The sequence below is a fragment of the Oreochromis aureus genome, linkage group 20 (genome assembly GCF_013358895.1).
Source record: "Oreochromis aureus strain Israel breed Guangdong linkage group 20, ZZ_aureus, whole genome shotgun sequence".
Lineage (NCBI taxonomy): Eukaryota > Metazoa > Chordata > Actinopteri > Cichliformes > Cichlidae > Oreochromis > Oreochromis aureus.
The window spans coordinates 25,298,607-25,320,241 of record NC_052961.1 but is presented as its reverse complement, the minus strand read 5'-3'; the positions used below and the strand labels follow the sequence as shown (position 1 = coordinate 25,320,241).

The 21,635-nt window shown below is 38.6% G+C and overlaps 1 protein-coding gene across 2 annotated transcripts in view; it reads right to left on the bottom strand.

The window, feature by feature from the left end:
- Positions 1–9,320: 9,320 nt before the first annotated feature.
- sema3bl (sema domain, immunoglobulin domain (Ig), short basic domain, secreted, (semaphorin) 3bl) overlaps positions 9,321–21,635 on the bottom strand; it is a 60,122-nt gene continuing 47,807 nt past the window's right edge. Inside the window, exons 11-16 of one of the 2 annotated variants that reach the window (XM_039604478.1) lie at positions 20,544–20,775; positions 20,319–20,410; positions 19,997–20,038; positions 19,659–19,884; positions 16,821–16,951; positions 9,321–15,406 (exon numbers count right to left, since the gene is read on the bottom strand). In XM_039604478.1, the coding sequence (XP_039460412.1) occupies positions 14,894–15,406; positions 16,821–16,951; positions 19,659–19,884; positions 19,997–20,038; positions 20,319–20,410; positions 20,544–20,775 (1,236 nt within the window). In that variant the 3' untranslated portion in view covers positions 9,321–14,893. The remainder of the gene's footprint in view (positions 15,407–16,820; positions 16,952–19,658; positions 19,885–19,996; positions 20,039–20,318; positions 20,411–20,543; positions 20,776–21,635) is intronic. The other variant, XM_039604479.1, reaches the window with a different exon arrangement.

Below are 21,635 nucleotides of genomic sequence, written 5' to 3'. Positions count from 1 at the left end.
CATATACAAACATGGATAATGGATTACACTTACTTACACACAGCACATGGCAGTGAAACACACAGCTGAACTTCACTGAAATTTAAAAGAAAACACATCTTCAAATTGCAGCTGCATGGACTGCAAGGCTTTTGAAAGAGGAAAAACAAGGGACAAGAGGAAAACAAGGGGATAAGCTTATTAAATCACTATATGAATCCTTATTTAGATGATTATCCAATATGTTTTGATGAAAACATTACAGCAGTGAATTGCGTACTGAATTATATGAGAGAGGGTGGGAAAATAATGTACTCTTTTTTTTCTTCTTCCTCTCTTCATCACCGTGTCTGCTCTGTTACCAGGTACAGCTGTTGTAGCAATCAAACACACACAACTGCCCAGTGCTCTGAGACTGTTCATTACCTTTGACATAATAAGGACAAAATCCAAATGCAGCACTGATCCCAAACAGGAAAAAGACCAGGAAGTGGACTGAAAGTGTGTGTGACGGTAAACAACCAGTGGTATGTCTGTTATTCACCGGAGTTTCCACATTTATTCAAACATTTGGCATGAACATGTGTGTTGTTGTACTGTTTACTTCCACTTTAAATAACCAGGTGTTTGTTCTTCTCTGAGACGTGTTTTGTGTAACTACACTATTACTTTGTCTCCCATCCAATCAGTTTCCAATGCCTAACAGATGACTCTTCTTGCCAACCCGCATGAAAACACATGTTCTTTTTATTCGTGCAGAAAACATCTGTTCAAGGGTCAAAGACGAAAAAAAAATCTTGCTAATATCAGGAAATTAAAAAGCCCAAACATCATCATGTATATCTCTCGATGACAGGCTGCGTTATACAGTGATGATACAAAAACCCTGTCATCTGCTTGGTAAACAGTGCAAATGAAGTGCTAACCTCAGTGATGACTCATAAACGCTGATGCGCTATAAATCATGTTCAGGATCAGGTATGCGAGGGGTGGGTGAATATTCTGAGTCTGGATTCTAGACTATTAATAATCTGTTTTGCTTTAAGTCTACACGTCCAGACATGAACGCAGCGCGGAGCAGGAACAGGCCACAGTGTCACTACACCCCAGATGCAGCCACATTAGCGCCTCACCACCACAGAGGTGAAGCAAATTGCTCTGTCTCTCATATTTTCTTTAAATACCAGCAGGTAAATCTGTGCTTCCTTACTCATCTTACCCAGGTCCATTACTTCAAGTCTATCACCACAATCAGGACAACGTTTACACCCACCAGACTCAGAAAAAAGGAAAATAATGTGGTATTTACAGCCATCCTCCCTCTCCTTGCCTTTGCCACTGACCCAGACAGGATATCTACAGTAGCAAAAGTCTTATGCTTTACTATTGAAGTATTAGACTTTCACCTTTCGCCCAACCACTAATCCATTAATCTGTTCCTCCTGCCTAGTGACCAGATTTGAATGGATGTTTTATTTTCTTTACTCATAAGTTTAAGTTGTTAGTTAGAATTCACTTGCCTTATTTTTACTCTTCAGATGTCATTAAGCCTTTATAATCCATCTGTGCTTCCAGGAAGTAAGAAATCCTCACAATTTACAGACATGTAGACTGTTCATAAAGTGTGACTAAGAAAGTGGCTGGAAACGTCAGCATCTAATATGATGTTTTTCATATTTCATTCATCTCTTTCAAAAGAGATGTTGGTCTCAGTGAGATTTACAGAAGAAGTAAAATTCAACATCAAATAAATGTGTCACAGCGAATTATGATCAACTTGATTCCAGCAGCAGAATGAATCCAGACGTCTCCATGTCGGGGATAGTCTTACAGTCAAGAGGTTTGTCGTGGGTTTCCTGTCACTCATCAAAGACACAAACAAAATGATTAAAAAAATTCTTGCTTCCCTGCGCTTCTCTCCAAGTTCACTAACATAAGACAAAAGAAACTGCTGGGATTGAATTTAACAGTCCTAGTTTATCTTCAAGACAGACAAAAGATTTTTTTTTACACCAAACACAACCTTTTTTTTTAATTCAGAAAGATTCGAGTAATTAAACTGGAGCACATGCTCATGGGAAAGGTTTTCAGTTAGGGAGGCGCATTTAATGGAAGTTTAATTCCCATGAAATCCAATAAACACTTACTGATTTTACTTACGTACTTTCAAGTGGAAGTTTAATATTTTTAAGCAAGTGATGACAGACTAATCCACATAATGGAAGTTAAAGTTGATATTAGGTATAAATATGGGGGAAAACATTAAAAAAATGTCGCTTGGGATTGAGTTAACAATTTGAACTACATTAATCATTAAACAGAAAATCGATCAACTCTGTGTTTTTCAGCCAGATGTTCCTTTCCTCCTTGTTCTATGGGTTACATTTTTTGGTGACCCTGCAACAAACCTATTATTTGTCTTATTAACTTTGAAGCTGCAATCAAATCTTGTCATCTTAAATCTTAAAAAGGAAAGACAACTTGCAATATCTTTCTTCTCAGCGAACAGATTATGTGTCTGGAGACTTTTTTTCAGAGCTCTGTTCTTTTTCAAATGAAACTTAAGTCTGAGCTGATTAAAAAAAAAAAAGATTTCCACACTATTTTAATTAAGCATCCTTTCAAGTTGCATCAGTGTGGTTTTATGAAGTATGCAAGCCTAAGGACATTCTTTGGTTATGTGAAACATCAAGGAGGGTCAGTGAGAGATAAATGAACCTGGACTGTGTACTGAAAGATAAGTAATATATAGTCCAGCTGAAAGTGGGCCACAGTGTTTAAGTGCATCCAGGGACTGCGTTTCCTGTAACACCGTGGGATAATGACATTAATGAGTAATGGTTCTGTTGTATACAGAGTCCCATTCTGCTAAAGGCTTTGACACAAATTAATCTTTTATTTTGAATGTCTTTTATTTCTTTCCTTCGGGATGACTGAGACCAAACATAAAAGACTGATGCTCAAGCTTTGCTTCATTTCTCATGAGTCTTCCTTCTTCCCTTGGCCAATTATTTCATTTCCTCAGCTTTGCCCTTGATCATCACTTTCCCTCCAAAAATTTACTATCAAGCGTACCCCCCCCCCCCCAACCCCATCCATCCATACCCCCACACTCACACTATTATGTTTTCCTCCTCCGTTTCCTTTGTGTACTATTTCTTTCCTGCTAGTCCAAAGTTGTTGCTTTGATATAATTAGGATGATATGTGCATATCCACAGTCCACTGGTTTACAGTTCAGAAAAAATGGCAGTCAAGTATGCATCCTGGGAGAGATCCTGACATGTGGAAGTTAAGGACAACGTGACCAACCAAAGTTTCATTTGGCTTGGTTCTGTTTTTATAGCTGCTTTAAGATGAGCTGTAAAAAAGTAGTCTTTTAAGAGCTTCCCTTACAAAAAAAAAAAAAGGAAATGAAAAGTCGTTATTCTAAAAATGGGATTTTATCAAAATGTTCAAAAAACAAGTCAGAAAAAAATATTAGAAACATCCTTTTAAATTGATACATATGATTGAAAGCTCCCCGTTTCACAATAACTGCCATGGTAGTAACAGGAAAAAATGATTGAGAATGAAGACAGATCTCATCCACTTCAGCTTACTACAAATACATGTGGATTTTTAGACCTGATGTCAAGTCCCCAGGGCAGCCTGGTTTTGCTGCTGATGGGTGATATTTTACTTTAGAGGAAAGTTCTACAGAAACCAGAGTGTTCCAAAATGAAATATCACTTCACCATCTATCCAGCACAGCCGGCCCCGTCTCTGTGGATTAATCTTCATCAGTCAAAATGGAGCCTCTACATCTATAGCCAGCTCCCTGTAGATTGCTTGAGAATGCCAGTACTTCATACACACACACACACACACACACACACACACACACACACACACACACACACACACACACACTGTGTCTCTTTATGATTTCCCTCTCAGAACGTAATCACTACCAGCCTAATCTAAAGCTCACAAAAGCTTCTCATCTGCTTTTAGCAAAGTGCAATCAGCATACATTTTCTAGTGAGAGCCAATACATCTAATGCAGATAGCTCTGTTTGAAGATATTATATTATACCCTTACTGCAAAGGTATGTTATGCACAAAATGCAGAACATAATAATGAAATAAGTAAGTAAGTAAAATATGGCTCTCCAAAGACAAATACCGGAAAGCTCAGCTGTAGTGAGTCTGCCCACATGTGAAACATGCTGCTGTTATGAAAGAAGGATAGGACAGCAGGGATGCAGATAATCTGAAATAGTACAGGCACCATAGTAAATGTGTAATGTTTTATACATATTTTAAATACTTTCTGATCTTTTCAAAATCATTTTTTTTTTTAATTTTTGTAAAAGGGTCCTAGACTTGGAAGCAAAGCTTAAATTTGAGGCATAACAAAATCACAATACAGCCAAAAATTAAAATGAAATGAAATTGAAATATATTATTTAATATAATGTTATAGAAATGATGGCAGTATTGGGCAGTCAGTCCGTGTGACACTTTCCAGCACACAGACTTAAAAAGACAGCCTAACCCTCCCAGTTAGGAGCAGTGAGTTCAGACTGCTCCTGAAACAGGGCAAAATAAGCTCAACAAGTGGACACTTGTCTGTAGTCCTCCAGACAAAAAAAGTGGACCTACTGAGGCCAACATGGTGAGGTGGGAAAACTGAGCTATAAAGTTGTTGTGAGGTGCTGTGATAAAGTTAAATCAGAGGCTATAAAGCTGCTTAGCCCAACCTATTCGAACGCAAATGACACCTCAACACCGGACTGTGGCTAAATGCATCCTGGGAAAGTAGCAGAGACAGTATCACAACATATTTTTGGTCTTAGCAAAAGGAAACAGTGGTGGCTGAAACATGAAGGTTGATCTATTACGGAGATAATATATACTTTTTCTAGACACGCAGCCAAAGTATAAGACAGCAGTCGTGTGCTGTATTTCCTTTCTAACGTTTACCACTTTTAAAACATGTTTATTGCCCTGGGAACAGCCAGCCTTCAGCAGCAATCTGTTCACTGGGATAAATGATTGTTCTTGATTATATGAATTTAACCACAGTGGTGTCAAATATAGTTCTATTATATTTGTCTCTCTTTTCCTTTTCATGCTTTTTACTGGTAAAAAGTGATGCATTGCATTAACTGCTCAGCATTGGGCATGGTATTATTAAAATAATTAAAGTCCTTTCAGTGTGATCCATTATAGCTATTAAATGTATGCCTGATCAGCTAATTTAATATCATTAAACCTATAAAATGAGAGATATTGTGATAAAGATAAGTATATAAACATACCCAAAATTTGACTTTAACAGGCCAAGTGTTTTTCCATATGGTCACAGTTTAGTCAGGCATAAGAAGGCTGTGTACTACAGCTTCAAATGAAACATTATACGTATGCATATGTGAATCAAATCTGTAATGGTGGCCAAGCTGATTCATGTAGATTCGTGCTTCCAAAAAATTCAACTGTGAACCAGAAAAAAAGCTTTAATCCATCTAAGTGAAACAATGCAGCCTGAGCTGATGAAGACATGGAAGAGCATTCCTCTTTTTAAAACAAAGTGGCTTCAGTCAGTCAGCTTTAAATCATCTGACGGATTTTTATGGCGTGTAATTTATAACAAAGTGTTATCATTCAGATTCACATTATAAATTTTATGGTTACAGGAACTGTGAATAGAGGAAACAAATACAACATGATCAAAAACACCCTTTTCAAAAGTTAATTGTCTGTGAATATGGGAAACTGTCTGAGCCCTGGTCGTTAAAGTTCACTTCATTCCTCATAAACACGTTAATATGTTTGTCAAGACTGTTGATACCAGTGCATGCAATGGTTATTTTCTCTGAGAGAGAAAATGCTTTAGTATTAGTATGCAGTGCAGACACAAAGAAAATTTTAAAAAAAAGTACAAATAAATGATTGTAAGATCTGAAAGACCTGAAAGAATATAAGTACCAAAGGCTCAGAGAAGAGCTTGAGAAGCTGTGGAGGGTGAAGGTAACAGTGGTCCCAGTGGTGATTGGAGCACTTGGTGCAGTGACTCCCAAGCTAGACGAGTGGCTCCAGCAGATCCCAGGAACATCTGAGGTCTCTGTCCAGACGACCACAGACCTAGGAACAGCAAAGATACTGCACAGGACCCTCAAGCTCCCAGGTCTGTGGTAGAGGACCCGAGCTTGAAGGATAAAGACCACCCGCAGGAGTGACAGGGGAATTATGTATATAGTTGTTGGTGCATTTATTTTCAAATTAAAATAAAGTTTTCTTTCACAAAAAAGTGTAGAAATGCAAAGTAGCATTTAAGCTAAAAAGACCCATGTCTAGTTCTATACAGTCCGTTTGTTTCTGCAAAATTACTATGTACTAAAAATCTCAGAATGTTTCAAATCTCAGTGACCTCAACCTCAAGGTCAGGGGTCAGATTTCAAGATTTCAGAAAATCTTGTGAATGCTAAGATTTTGAAACTGATACCATAGGTGTATATGCACACACATGTATTCGTACGTATGTACACATCTACTAGGAGGCTGAAAGGTACCACTGGCTGCTGCCAGTAGTTTCTTTTTTTTTACTGAACAATAGGACATGAGTGTGACAGTAAAATGCAAATAATGCAAATGGTATCCGGGACCGAAACAATCGTGTTCTGCTCCTAACAGAGCTTCAGCTCTTTGCAAGTACAGACAGCATGCTAACACAAAGCTAGCAAAGAACCAAGAATGATGATAAAGCAAAGTAAAACTGAACCCAGGCAGGGAGCCAGAGTCTGATCTTCAGCAGGTAACAAGAGCAGTGGTGAGCAGCCTCCAGTTCTCCCCATTCATGTTTCTAAAGTAGAATCACTGTGGCGATTACTTTGACGGCTCTTTGGGTTGGTTTTTATTTTTGCTTTGTGCTGTCAGCTTTGTGTTCATACATAAAAACTAAAAGACAGATCTAGGTGCCTCCTCATTAGGATAATGATTTGTGGGACTGTAGTATAAGGTTTCTTTTGTTACATGGTAATCATCAAAAATTGTGCTTCATATCATTTACAGACAAGCTAATGTGACAAATTACTGTTTTCAGTGATTATTTCAATAGGATACTGGATTACTTCAAGAAAAGTAATGACTTATGTGTAAAACATAACTGAATTTGAATAACGACACCAACACCTTTGGTTTCAGGGACTGTAAAAAGCTTAGCATCTTGAGAGAGTTGCTCTCTGATATAAGGGGACGTAAAATAAGGATGTAATAATAAAAGTCTGAAGTAAAAGTTTATCTTTTCTAGGTTATTTCTGCAGGATTTTCACTTTTTTTGGCCAGTATAGCCATTATATTTAAACCTCTGTTGGGAGACACATTGGTATCTGCAGCATTATATAACAGGACAGGTTTTGTTATGATTTAAATGTCTAGGATACACCTGAACATGTCACAGACAAAAGAATATAAATGTTATTCTACCATTTTAGCACTTGAATTTAATTGTTATTACAGGAGACAGCAGCAGTTCCCTCTGAGCTGTAGTCATAACAGGAAGCAAATGTAGGTCATAACTCGATGGCAGTGCAGCAGCATCAATGATGCTGTTGTGGATCACGGTTATTTTAGTTAACTAAAATTAAACTAAAGTGTAAAACAACAATTTAGTTAACTGATATAAAATAGACAGACTGAAGCAGTAAAATAAAGTAAAATATAATAAACATATACTGGAAATATCCTTAGCTTTAGCCTTTGCTTAGACTTGTTTTATATGTTTAAGACTGGGAAGTCTATTGTGCTCGTTACACTTGTACAAGCCCGGTAGTCAGTAATAGAGGTTAAACAGCCAAAGTGAATTTAATCATTAGAAAATTTATATCTCCTTTTTCAGTAATAGCTGACCATGTTTATGTCTATCAGTGATACAAAGTGTATATAAGTATATATATAAGATGGATGTGGCCAGTGTCATGGCACCCATTGGTTTTGTGGGCTCTCATTTTGAACCCTCGAGCCTGGTTTTCAGTTCAACTTTACTATTTTCAAAACAGGACATCGCCGTATTTGGATAAAATCGTTTAATCTACCAGGTAATATCCCCCCATGCTAGTTTTCCATAAGTCGCTGTGACATTAAACGTAATGCCAGACTCAAAACAAAATGCACCTTCCTGACAAAGTGAACTTAATTTTTCAACCTCAGAGATTTCTGCTTGATGTGCCCATAGCCTGGACGAAAATCTCTGTACAACCAAATGAAATCTCTCATTAAATCACTGGAAACCAAAGCATAAAGCTATTTTCCACAGGCTGTAAGGCTTTTACATGTTAATGAGATGTGTCCAGAATTTGAACATTTCGGAATCCACCGACACGAACCTCCTGAGGCTCCTGTTGGTTTCCCTTTGTTGATTTCTGCACATCAGTAAATCCTCAAACTTACTTCAACAACCGAGGCTGCTTGACTCTCTTTTACACGTTGACTGACGTCAGAACTGGTATTTTGGAGTTTTATAGCGAGCTGTGTGCACGCTAGAATTTCTCATCTGCACGTCAAACACACGAGCCAACGTTCACTCAGGCTTGTTTGCTCTGTGGTTGTAGTAATTGACAGGGTGTGAAGTCGTTTAGTGGGTTCAGTTGCAGGTTTGATTTTTATGAGATGGTCTGTTTGCTGAAGCGACAAGCAGCCATTGTTACCCCACATTTCCAGAGATGTTACAGCCCAATTACCCTCCAATCACACGCATGGCCAGAACCAGTAACCGGGCAGTAAAATAGGCAGACACTTGGTCTCTAAGTCTCCAATGACCTACATATGTTTTCCTGCTATTATGAAGACTTTTGAGAGAGTGCACACACACACAAACACACACACACACACACACACACACACACACACACACACACACACACACACACACACACACACACACACACACACACACACTCATAAGCATGTGAAGAGCAAATACTATTGCACTGAGATATTTGTTATAGTATGAAAACCTTTAGTTGTATGTATTTTCTAACTTTAAGGTTGGTTTGAGCTAAAAAACAATGCTTTAGGTCTTAACAATATTAAATTAGAGTCAGTGTCCTGTACTGTGACATTTAGTGCTTCATCGCCAGTGTGCTGCATGGTGCTTGTTGCTGAGTATGAAATAGAGCATGTCTTGGTTTCAGTAGAGTATATATTGCAGTCTTGATGAGTGATTCGATTTAAGGCATTGCTATTTGTCCACATTTATGTCACTGGTGCCATTAGTCTAGTCCTCCCACAACACTGCAAAGTCAACCAATGTTCACTGCAGTCTGTGAATAAAGTTAAAGCAAAGCAGCCAGTCATGGATCACCTGATGTTAAAAACTTTTAATTGTGTTAAATAGCATACAAGTTCATAGCATGCAGGGTAGAAAGACATTTAAATAGTATTTAAATATGCATTTAAATAAGACTCTTTCTGCCAGAGTCTAAAACCAGCACACTTGTTTAAACCACATAATAATGGGAAACTTCACAAAGCAAAGTATTTTTAGCTGAAGAATCCTTACGATCAAAAGCATGCTTCAAGAACCTTTCAGGTTTAAAATGATTATGTGCTAGCTGGACTGCAACTTTACAGATACTGTAGGTAGTAGATACTGAACTACAGTCTTTGCTGTTGTACAACTGATAAACCACATTTTGTTTCTTAATGCACCTTAACTGTGGAGTTCAGAGCATGTGCAGACTTCTGTCAAATTCAGGAGGAGCAGCTACAGCCCCCGGCAAAACTATGGTATCACGGCACAATAATAAATCACAGATATGACACAGAGCTATTTTATTCATTAGCTGAACATTCTGGCTTCATGAATCATACCTCAAACAAATTAATTTCAACTATTTTAATACATGACATTTCTGTTCAAGATCATGTTGAGGGAAAAAAATTGAATCACTGTTGAGGAAATCATCTGAATTTAGTACCTCCTCAGGCTTTTATGATGCCCCAAATGGTTTGAGGCATGGAGCTCACTAATGAAAAGCAATACTCTCCATCCGGTTAATTCCAACTTTTTCAAATAACAGCTGAGCTCAGTTTTTCACCATAAATTTTCAGTCAGATTGAAATCTTAACCCTTTTTTTGTGGCCATAGCACTGAGGTAATGTGCCTTTTCTGATTCAAGGTTTTAAGGCTCTATAACTTCTTAAGGCTCTTGCAAGAGGCCCTGTCAACCTGATAAACGACTTTATTATCATCACTAAACCTGGTTTCCGATGAGAAGGGTCCTAAAATCTGAGTGTACACTTCTGCATTTATTGCTGAAGTAATGATTGCCATCTTCCCCGGGCCTTTTATCTGGTAACGTTTGCTTGTTTTCATCAAGCAGTCATCTTCATATATGTGTCAGTGGAACAGCATCAGGGTATCTTTTCCTTGCCCAGTAGGCTGACTTTGTGATTTATCCCTGGGGTCACTTTCATCCAATCATCCATAGTCCCAAGATTGCTTCTTTTCTTTCTCTTTCTAGCTCACTGTAACCTTGTTTCTGTTTAGATGTTAGTGTTGGTTTTCCTTTTGGTTTTCATTTTTATAATTCTGTCACAAACATTGACTTCTGTTATGGCCCATTTGCTAACAGCTTTGAACATTTTCCATTTTCAGGGCGTACTGCTTTGATTTTCTATCCTGACACTTTGACATCTCCTGTCTACCCGCATGTTTTCCTCCTAGAACTGTCCCATTTTGGTTTGTGCTTACTCCAAGTTATAGGCACGGTTGACTGGGAACAAACATCTTTAGCCACACTTAGTGTTGGATTCTTCTGGCAATGAGTTTGATTCGACTGACAGCTCTCTTGTTGGGGGCTTGCCTCCTTTCAATCAGCCTGGTGCAACAGCTTCTCTTCCTCTACTTGATTTTGAAAAAACTAAATACATTAATTACAATTATTTAATGTGCTTGAGGTATCTTTCATGTTCCGCTATTAAACAAAAACAGTTTTGTGGCACAGTTTGTTTATTTGCTACAAGGTAAAGGAGTTGAATGAAGATCCTCCACTTGCAATGATGCCATAATTTTTGCCAGAGGGTGTAAACACTGAAACAAGCTTCCTGCCTCAGAAAGGTTCATTTTGACAGATTGTTTCTGCTTAAACACAGGTGTGATTAACAGCATTAGTTATAGTCCATGACATTTATATATGCCATGGTTCTATACATCAAATAAAATGGGACGAAAAGTTTTGCATTTACATCTATCTGCATGTCAGAATGAAGACTGTGAAAAAGATGTCTTAAAACACAAGTATCACATTATTAACGGGTGCTTGAATCCCCATCAAATGACCAATCCATCAGCTGTTTTATATAATCATTAAAAAACAGTTTTACATGAAAATGAAATGATGTCGAGAGCATGGGATAGCTATAGAAAGCGAACATTATAAGAACATCATCCTAAGAAGATAAAAATAGAAAATATCACGTGCAATAACAAAACACACTTTGTGCAAATCTGAAAAGCACTGAATGGATTTACATTGTTTATGAACCATGCACAAATAACTGCATTTAGTCAGTCACGGCACATTTGTCGGTAAATATGGAGTCCATACTTGTTAAATTTCATGTATAAGTTAAGTAAAAGCAAGTTTTAGCATTTATTTTTTGGCAATTTCCTCTTCCTCTCCTCTGACAGTTACTGTTAGATGGAAATTTGCATGTTTATACAGTTTTACTATGTTTACAAATCGACTACACCTTAAATACATTTTAAAAATGTCGCAGTGGTAGTAATTCATGCCTTACTTAGATAAGCAGAAGCTCAAACAAAAGACACAACACAAGAAAAGGAAAAACGTTCACACTAAAATAGGAAGCTTTGAGAAAAAAAAAAAACCCTCTTCCATCCTGTTATAGTCATTTTCTTTAAGATTAACAGTGCAGTAGAAGAAGAGTTTACAGAGAAAACACAAGTAATAGGTGTCATTTAATAGGCTTTCTCATACTCTCAAACTAAGAAAATAAGCTTGGATGGATTAAAAATCATCATTTGCTGCAAAACTGGGGTTGGAGTTTGGGGGGTCACATTTTAGAAATATTATACAATGATGTATTAAAAAAATAATAATATGGGTTAGGATCCTTAGGAATTCCAAATACAGCCTTCATAAGATGCTTGTAGTACCTCTTTAATTAACAACACTGTGACTCTTTTTCTCTGCTTTTGTCACTTTACTCATTTCATTTCTGTCTTAAAAAGCCATCGACACAGACCACAGAGCTTCCCTTTAAACTGTAAATACTGGAAGGACTATAAGAATAAGTGCATTGTTGTCGTTATGCGTATAGCACACACTCCCTGTGTTTGTGAAGAATTGCCTTTCACTAAGCGTACTTGATTACCTGGTCTTTTTATACAGTTCTTTACCAGATCTCTGTGTCTTCAGATGCTCCTAAGATCTTATTTCTATCGACGTGCAGCTTCATAGCCATTCTGTTATTTAGTTTTTGTCTTTCCTGAACTTCACTTCTTTTAAAGCATTTCTCATTATTAAGCAAATCTCCCAAAACAGTGTTTATGTTGAAGAGATCACTGGCCTTGAGGAATATATCTGGTGTCTTTGGATAATAGTCTGAATAAATATGAGGCCAGTGTTAACAGAGGAGTCATCCCAACACTCATGTCTCACCCGCATCAGTTCAACAAACAGATTTTGTTTTGTCATGATGGATTTTTACATTTTGTTCATGAATATTTAATCAGAATCAGAATCGCAATACTTTGATAATCCTAACAGAAACTATGTGTTTTATCCAAAAATATAATGTTTATATTTCACCTTATTCAATATTTGTAGTTTTTCAAACAACACTCAACAGAAACCAAAAGTAAAGTGAAGCCTTAGGAGGACCTGGGGGAGATGGAGGGAGACTGAGGTCTCGTCATTACTGCTACACCAACACAGGGACGACGAACGTGAGTGTGAAATTCACTCCTCTCCAGACTAGTATGTTTGTTCAGTGTCAGTTCCTCCTGTCTTGAGATATGTGCTCTGTTCCATGATGTCAACCCTATATTCTCTTTTCCACCCTCGAATTTAGAAAAAAATCTTTTCGGCAGTCATAAATCATATTTTAACAACAAAGCTTCACTTAAAACTTGTGTTTACACTGCAGAAAACAAGAGGAGCCAGCCAATACACTTGACCCCTTTCTATTGTTCCCCCATTATCAGCACACAGAGAAACTGTGGGAAAATTAGGTTAGTGGGTGGCTTAAGTGTGAGGCAGGATCCCCCACTGAGAGGTCAAGTTATGTAATTTTGACTTGAATAGCTCCTTTTAACTAGCACTTGAAAAGAAAAAAAAAGCTATTTGAAAATGTTTATGAGATTGTCACGCAGACAAACTGAAAGCATAATGCTAAGTCATTTTGTACAGACAAAATAAATGCATAAATTAAGAGGTTATTAAAATAATTGTTTTTTGTATGGCAAAATAAATCAGGGTCCTCATTCAGACACGATGCTGACATGTGTCAGTGACTTTAGCTTGATGGAAAGGACTAAAAAGGAGCTTTAGTGAGAGCACTTAGTGCACTGAGATGCATAAAGTTCATAGAGGTAAATATCAGAGACAAGTATCATGCGGGTTCTTTCTAAGAGGTGTTATGACATGTAACCAAAATCATGAAAAATAAACCACCATGTTGTTTAATGGAAAGTTCAACCCAGTGGAATAAAAATAAAGCCATGTGCTTTTAATCTGTTGAACCATCAACAGTCGTCTTATGGTAGCTTCTGGTTTGAGCTTATGCATTTAAAGACTTCCATTAATGTAAGACTTGGCACAAATGGAGCCAGACAGACCAAGATCAGATACAGCAATTGCCTAAACATGTTTACAAGTTGCACTTTCCTTCTGCAAATATACTGCAAAGTCATTTATGAGCTGAAGTCAAACATGAATATGTAATAACAAGCAAGGTAAGAGACACAGGTCATTAAATGTAAAACAAAAAGGAAATGAATCCAGTGAACTGCATCGTATGAAATTCTTGCAAAAAAAGAGAGAGAGAGAGAGTGTGTGTGTGTGTGTGTGTGTGTGTGTGTGTGTGTGTGTGTGTGTGTGTGTGTGTGTGTGCTTTGCAAAAGAAAATTAATGATTACATACAAGAAATCACAAACCATCACTGAAGAGTCAATGAGGCTGAAAAGCAGGAAACCAGCTGTAACTAAAATCACCCCGCAGGTACGTGTATGTCACTTAAATCTGAGAATGAGAAGTTTTGCATGTTTTCTCAGTGAAGACAGAAGTTGATTAAATCAAAACACTTCCTGCCATATCAGTGACACTAGAAATACGAAAGAACAAAGGTGGGGAAGGCAGACAACTCCTCAGTGACTGAGATTTTAAAAAGCATCCTCAGAGTGTTGTTGAAAAATTGTCTCTGATCTCTTTTTTTTAAACTACTGTCAACATCAGGATTAGCAACAACCTGGTCAGTTCAGTTGGAGTCTCTTTTTGTGCCATCCTTCCAGACAAGTGAACACTTCGGTCTTTGTTCAGGGGACAGTCAGAAACACACGGGTTATGCACTAACTTCATAATACCCAAAACTTCCCATACACTTTCACATGCAGGAGTTTTTCAGCTCAAGTTGTGCTTCCATCCAACATGACTGTCAAATATTCTGAGCATTTTTTTCAGATTCTTTATACACTAATTTTTTAATGCACTAATTTTCTTTATACACTAAAATTCATTTTGTTGAAATGAGCAAAAGAGACACGCTGCTTTGATCTACCATGGTTTTACAAAAAACTATTAGGCTGGTCTTCATGCCTGTCTATTTATCTTGTCCTGAACTAACATTTGTCTTTTTTCCCACATTTACATTTTTGCTCTCATATTCCACTCCTCTCCTTCTTTTTGTCACTCCTCCCACGCCCTTAGATCCCGCGGCGTCCTGTTACGTTCACCGGAGCTCTTGCTACGAGTCTTCCTGGCGCTCTCCTGTGCTTGGCGGTACTTCTCTATCATGCTTTTGTGTTTCCTCCTCAGCTTGTCATTGCACCACATCCTCTCGCAGTACTCCTCCACGTGCGGCAGGTTCGACGGCCCGATGAGCTGCATGATATCCTTGAACCATATGCGCGACTGGCCGATTTGGCTTGATGAACCGCCCCTGCTGTAGGCGCTGCAAGGCATCCAGACTCTGAAAGTCCCTGTAGACCGGTCTTTGATTGAGTCAGAGTTTCCTGTGTGTCCACGCGACATGAGCTCATCCACGGTCTCCCCTTGGAGGACTTCGAGGGTGATGCGGGCCAACGTCTGCGTGAAGCCGTGCTCTCGAGAGCGGCAGATGTAGACGCCTTCATCTTGGTGGAAAAGGTTACGAAACAGGAGACCCTGATCCGTGGACATCACACGATCGTCTAGCTTCACCTAAGTGTGGCAGATAGAAAATATGTGTCTGATATTTGCTACAACAACATATTAATGACCTCACCAAGTCAATTCAACCATCATTGCTTTTCACTTGAAGTTTGCCAATGACTCAGCTTCAATTTGTCAAGTCATAATGATGCAACGTGATGGAAATAACTTTTCACAGATTTGGTTAAATCTCCACTGATTTAAACGTGCTAATCAAAAAAGCATGAAAAAGTTATCTGGCACTTTATATATAACTGCAATCAGACCCTTAACTTAATCTTTATCTTTTAATTTATTGCTATATATATATATATATATATATATATATATATATATATATATATATATATATATATATATATATATATTTGTTTGTTGGTTGGTTAATTCTTGATTTCTGTGTTTTCTGTCCCTAAAGGAGCAGAAATTTCTAGTTCTGACCAGAATTTGACCTTAAATATCACATGTTTCCCAGGGCAAATACCACAGAGGCATTGTTCTTTAAAGAAGTAAACACTGAAAACTGCCCAACAATGTGTAAACACAGTACAAAGAAAACAGGACAAGAAAGCTTTTAGTCTTCACTTCACATTATGAGAAAAAGAGAAAGGGAGAACTGTTTGTATTGTTTTCTCAACTTGGTTTGCAACATCAAAAATATATCATGGGATCCAGTCACTGTTTTTATCTTTTAGTTTTCTTCCGTTTTCTTTCCTCACATTCTCTAATCTTTCCATACTGCCACCCAAAGTCTCTCTGCCAACCCTATTCATTTCTACATTTTCCTCCATCTACCTCCCAACTCCCTCGTCAGATCCTATCCTTCAACCACCCTTTGATGCCAACAAAAACATGGCAGCCTTGTCAGATAGAGTGGCAGCCAGATGTTTATTTGCAGGGAAATGGAGAAGGGTGGTAATGCTTTAATACTTGCATGGCTGACCACGACACTCAGTTTAGCTTGGAGGAACATGACCTCAAACGGTTGAGTGATTACTGTGGGTTTGGGCACACAGAGCAACATAATTTTCTGACTTAAAAAGAAAAAAAAAGACTGTATTTAAGTCTCAGTGACCAGCAGACAGTGAGTGACACTTTCAGTGGCATATGGTCAAGGTTTGCCGAGAATTCACTGTTTATGGAAGAGAGAGAGAGAATGATTGTGCATTTTGCTTTGAAATGCAGCTGCTTAATTTCAACCACATGCCAAATGGTTGTCAACTGTATCAACCACGTGCCAAACTCACACTCAAGTCTAACTTTTAAAGGCAATTACTCAGAACATTCTTTGCCAGAAGTTTTATTCCACCCCTCGACTGTTTGCCAAAACGTTCCCACCTTCATCCTATTTTGGATGCAGTGACATCGACAGGCCTTTTATTGTGTTGATTTTAACCCGAATGTTGTTCACTGGGAATCTTACCTCTTCCTTGTGGTCATCACGTTGGACCAGCCAGGTGACAGTTGCTTGTGGGGAGCGAGGAACACACTCTAGGAAGGTGCTGTTGTTCTCAGTACCAAAGACCACTCTGTCTTCTGTTACATCAAGGTCTTCTTTTTTTAAACAGAGAGTGACAAATAGTTAAAGAATGAAATACATCCATCTATCTGTTTATCCATCCATCCATCCATCCATCCATCCATCCATGTGTGTATCCATCCATCCATCCATCCATCCATCCATCCACCCATCCATCCATCCATCCATCCATCCATCCATGTGTGTATCCATCCATCCATCCATCCATCCCTCCATCCCTCCCTCCATCCATCCATCCATCCATCCATCCATCCATCCATCCATCCATTCACCCATCCATCCATCCATCCATCCAGCCATCCATTCATTCACCCATCCATCCATCCATCCATCCATCCATCCATCCATCCATCTCTCCATCCATCCATCCATCCATCCATCCATCCATCCATCCAGCCATCCATTCACCCATCCATCCATCCATCCATCCATCCATCCATCCATCCATCCCTCCATCCATCCATCCATCCATCCATCCATCCATCCATTCACCCATCCATCCATCCCTCCATCCATCCATCCATCCATCCATCCATCCATCCATCCATCCATCGAACATCTTCAGTCTGTCCTGGGTTTACCCAGTGAAGCATCCAACATCATCATCATCTCAGCTGGTTTCTTTTGTGGCAGTGGACAGTGACTCTACTTTCATTCCCTCCTGAATGACTGAGCTCTTCACCATTATCTGACAGTGTGAGCCCAGACCTTTAAAAATAAGTACCACTGCCTGTATCCAGGTTACATTCTCCTCAAGGACACCTTCTACTGTACAGAATTAACAGAATGAATATAAAGATAAATATAAAGACCTGAATATTTGGTGTGTAGTCCCAGACAATATAGTGAATAAAATAAAACTCTGACTGACTTAGTTAAGTGTTTGTCATGTGACTACACATAAACAATGAAGAGATGGAATCTGAAGACGTCTGCCCCTTGAATACTTATGTAAACAACCTCACACTTGGGCACAAAGAAACTTTGGTTCACCAGGAGGCTGTTAGGGAGGCATCTTTCATCCGTGCACTCCCTTACACTGTGTGCCCTTAGGTAAGAAAACATACACACTCTTTCTATCCCAATTCACAATGATGTAATTCCTTTTTCTTGTCTGTCTTCACATTTTTCTCACCCTGATCTCCGGTATCAACTCAGCCATTTTCTGCCAAGAACTCAGTATGTTAGCTGATATTTCTACTTCACAAATCCCAAAGCTTACACTATGAGAACTAGTTTTAAATGATTGCTAGGTTGTTTTCTGCATGCACTAACGTATTGTAAAACCTCTGTCTCATATACTTGGCAAATATGTCTCAGTCACATGAGTAAAAATAGGACAGCTTACCCTGAGATAGTATAGTATTTTTTGTAGTCGGAGACCAACTGCAAATAGTTGAGATGACCACTTTAATTTACAAGCTGATTGTACAGGTTGCCTGGTGGGACCTGTCTTCAAACAATTACAGTCCAGCTTAGACTGGCTGGGCTCTTAAATAACTGCAGTCTAATTTATAAACACAGACAGATTGCCAGCAAGTTGCAATCAGTGTGAGTCAGTCTGCACTGAGATGCAGACTGACTGACCTGACTCAACTCATCTGTTTTGCAGTAGGTGACTTGATTCAGCTAGTTGTTATCTGGTTATATTCTTATAAAGTTAAAAGCAAAGTTTCCGAGTTTCCATTTGAAAACAGATAAAATGTTTGTTTCAAATCTGTCAGCTCGTGATTCAACTCTGCATGTGACTAGTTAATGTTGATTTCTGTGCAGGGTAACAAGATTTAATAGAGTACATGTAACTGACAATTTGACCATTTCAACTGATGCAAACAGCTTGATGACTGACTCTGATTTCTTAGCTTTTTATTTCATTGCTACACCAAAGTTGCTTTGAAGATGGCAACTGACTGGTCACTGACATGGTGAAGCAACCATTTCAAAGGCAATGAGATCAAATTCATTGGACCGAGAATCATTTTGGTTGAGCTGCGGTTTTCAATCGCTGTTTTAATGACCTCCTACTGTAATCGCTATGGTTTTCATCCTGTGGAAGAAGTCTCACAAACATAATCTGACCCAGACAGGCACAACCACGTTCATTCATTCTTTCAAACTAAAAGAAGCTGGTCTTTGATTTCTAAAGAGATGTGCAGTATACAGGAGACTGACATCTCACTGGTGTCCTTCCTGTCTACTCCTAAATCTCTTAAAATCAGTGAAAAGAGGTCATGTATTTTTCAGCTGATTGCCACTTTGATGTGGAATGATCAGCAACTTCAATGTTTTTCTGGGTTGTCCTACAAAAGTCTGAAATATTGCCATACCTTACACTTCGTTAAGACGCGGTTGTAGCTAACATAGTTTAAAAACCACTCCATCTCAGGTTTCAGCTCTCCCATGATGGATTGGTTAACCACCAGTCCATGATGTCATGTAGGTTTCTTTTTTAATCATGACAGCTAGCCCTACTAGAATATGAAAATATCAATTTAGTAAGCTTTTGTTTATCCAGTGATTGCAATGCACACTAGATGACAAAACCAAAGACTACTTGATTCAGTGAAGCCCAGTCAATGAAGGGGTATGTGACAGATGATTCAATTGTTTGACTTTCAGAGAAAAGCCTTACAGTGGTTACTTCAAGAAGTCGCTGTGGCCAGTCCCACATAATCAACAAAGAAGAAACAAAACAAGGGGCAGAGTTACAGCCAAGCTTACCACTGAGATTCTGATCCACACACTGCAGTGCAGGGTTTCCATGTCTGATGTCCTGTCTGCGGTAGCGTCGTTTGCTGTTGGGAATGAATCGCGTACAGGACGATCCATCCCATGCACAGTAAGGGTCTCTGGCAAGACAGCATTCAGCACAGGCTTTCCCGTAAGTCTCACAGCGATGGAGCTTCACCTGCGCCACACCTAGTGGAGAGCTTGCATACAAGGCTTGCTGTTTGAAATGATGAGGGGAAAAAAGGAAGTAAGGCATCATGTAGAGAACACTGCATGTCAACTGACAGAAGCAGGAACTGAAAGTAGCAATTACAGTTGGATTAACTCACCCTTTTCACGGATATATGCAGTGATGTAATTGGAGTTGGCACCTGCAATATTGAAAATGATTAACTTCTGTTGTTGCACTTAGGGACTTAAAGAAGACTCAAAACAGATGCATTTGAAAGTGAAGAGCAGAATTATAAATTTTACAATTTATGAACCAGCTTTTTGCATAGTTCTTGGATACTATCATCTGCAAATAAGTCCTAAAAGATAAAGTAAATGAAATGTTACCTATAATGATAAAACATTTCTGGAATATGGATGAATCCTACAGTACATTATCACAGAGTGTATATTTAACATAATTAATGGAATAAGCCTTACTTTAAAGACTTGTAGCTCCTCTAGTGTGACTTCCTCTGTCTCTAGACTGTTTCCATTGTTTAGTGCAATGACCTTCAATACTGTACCAATATCTGAAAGACAAGGAGAAAAATTAAAGGGCTACAGAACAGGCATAGTGCTGTCTGCTCCAATAATTCAGTGTCTGTGCTTGGATGGCTAAAATGGACCTGGATGGCTAAAAGTTATGGAATGAAATGCACCTACCTGTGCCAATAAACATGACATCATACAGCCCGTCCTCCGCCTCAACACGATCCACCACTATTTGTTTCAGCTTATAAGGAATGTTGGCCTTTACAAGCACAGGGCGACGAAGGGCTGGATACACCGGCCGCCACATCAACGGGTGGTTGCGGGCAAACTGCAAGACTGAATCAGGGAAGTCCTTTGTGCTCCCAAACTCCCTGCCAGGTTGGTTGATGATTTTACTGGGGCACTGGAGAGATATGAGGGAGATAAGAAAGACATAGAGAAACAAAGGAAAAGAGAGAAAGCGAATGATGACAGCTGATATTCAGTCCATAGAGCAAATTTTGTTTGGCTAACTGATGGTCCATTTAAAGTGAAGAAAGTGGAATGAGACATGGACAGGCAAACAGAATCACAACAGAAGGAAGAAATCTAAATTCTCGCCTTTTCCACGTTGACATTAAATTCCCAGCATTTTCTTGCATACAGGGGGTGTGCTTTCGGTAAGAACTGTGGGCTAATTATCGTGTAGAAAACTTCTCAGAAAGCCCTCATTAAGAGTTTTATTGTGCCTGAAAACTTTGGATGAAAGTTCAGAACCACTGTTGTAGCTTTATGTGCGTGGAAGCAGTTTGTTTGCCAAAAAACAAAGAAAAAAAATCCAACCATTTGTGTCAGTGTAACAGTGAGAAAATGAATGTGCTAGGAGATTCTGTAAAAAATTAATAGTGCTGAAAACAGTCCAAATGAAAGCATTTATATGAACTATATGGTCTCTGGGTTTGTTTATTTGATTTAGATCTACAGTTCTCCATGAAGCAGCTTAAGGTTTTGTGACACACACTGACAGTTTCATTAATCTTCATTGCAAGTCTTTTACATTAGATTTATGGGTGAGAAAATGCCAGTCACCAAATACTTGACCCCGCCATCTCTGCTGGTGGTCAAAACCACTGAAAAGCAACGGCTTTTTCTGCACTTCCAAAGCTGATTTACCTTCTTCAGACTGTCACTTCGTTTAGTTTTCTCTTAAGCTTTGATGGCGTTCCTGTCACAGTTAAAGGATGATGCAACCTGCTGTGGCTCTTATTAAGTTCAAGTACTTCA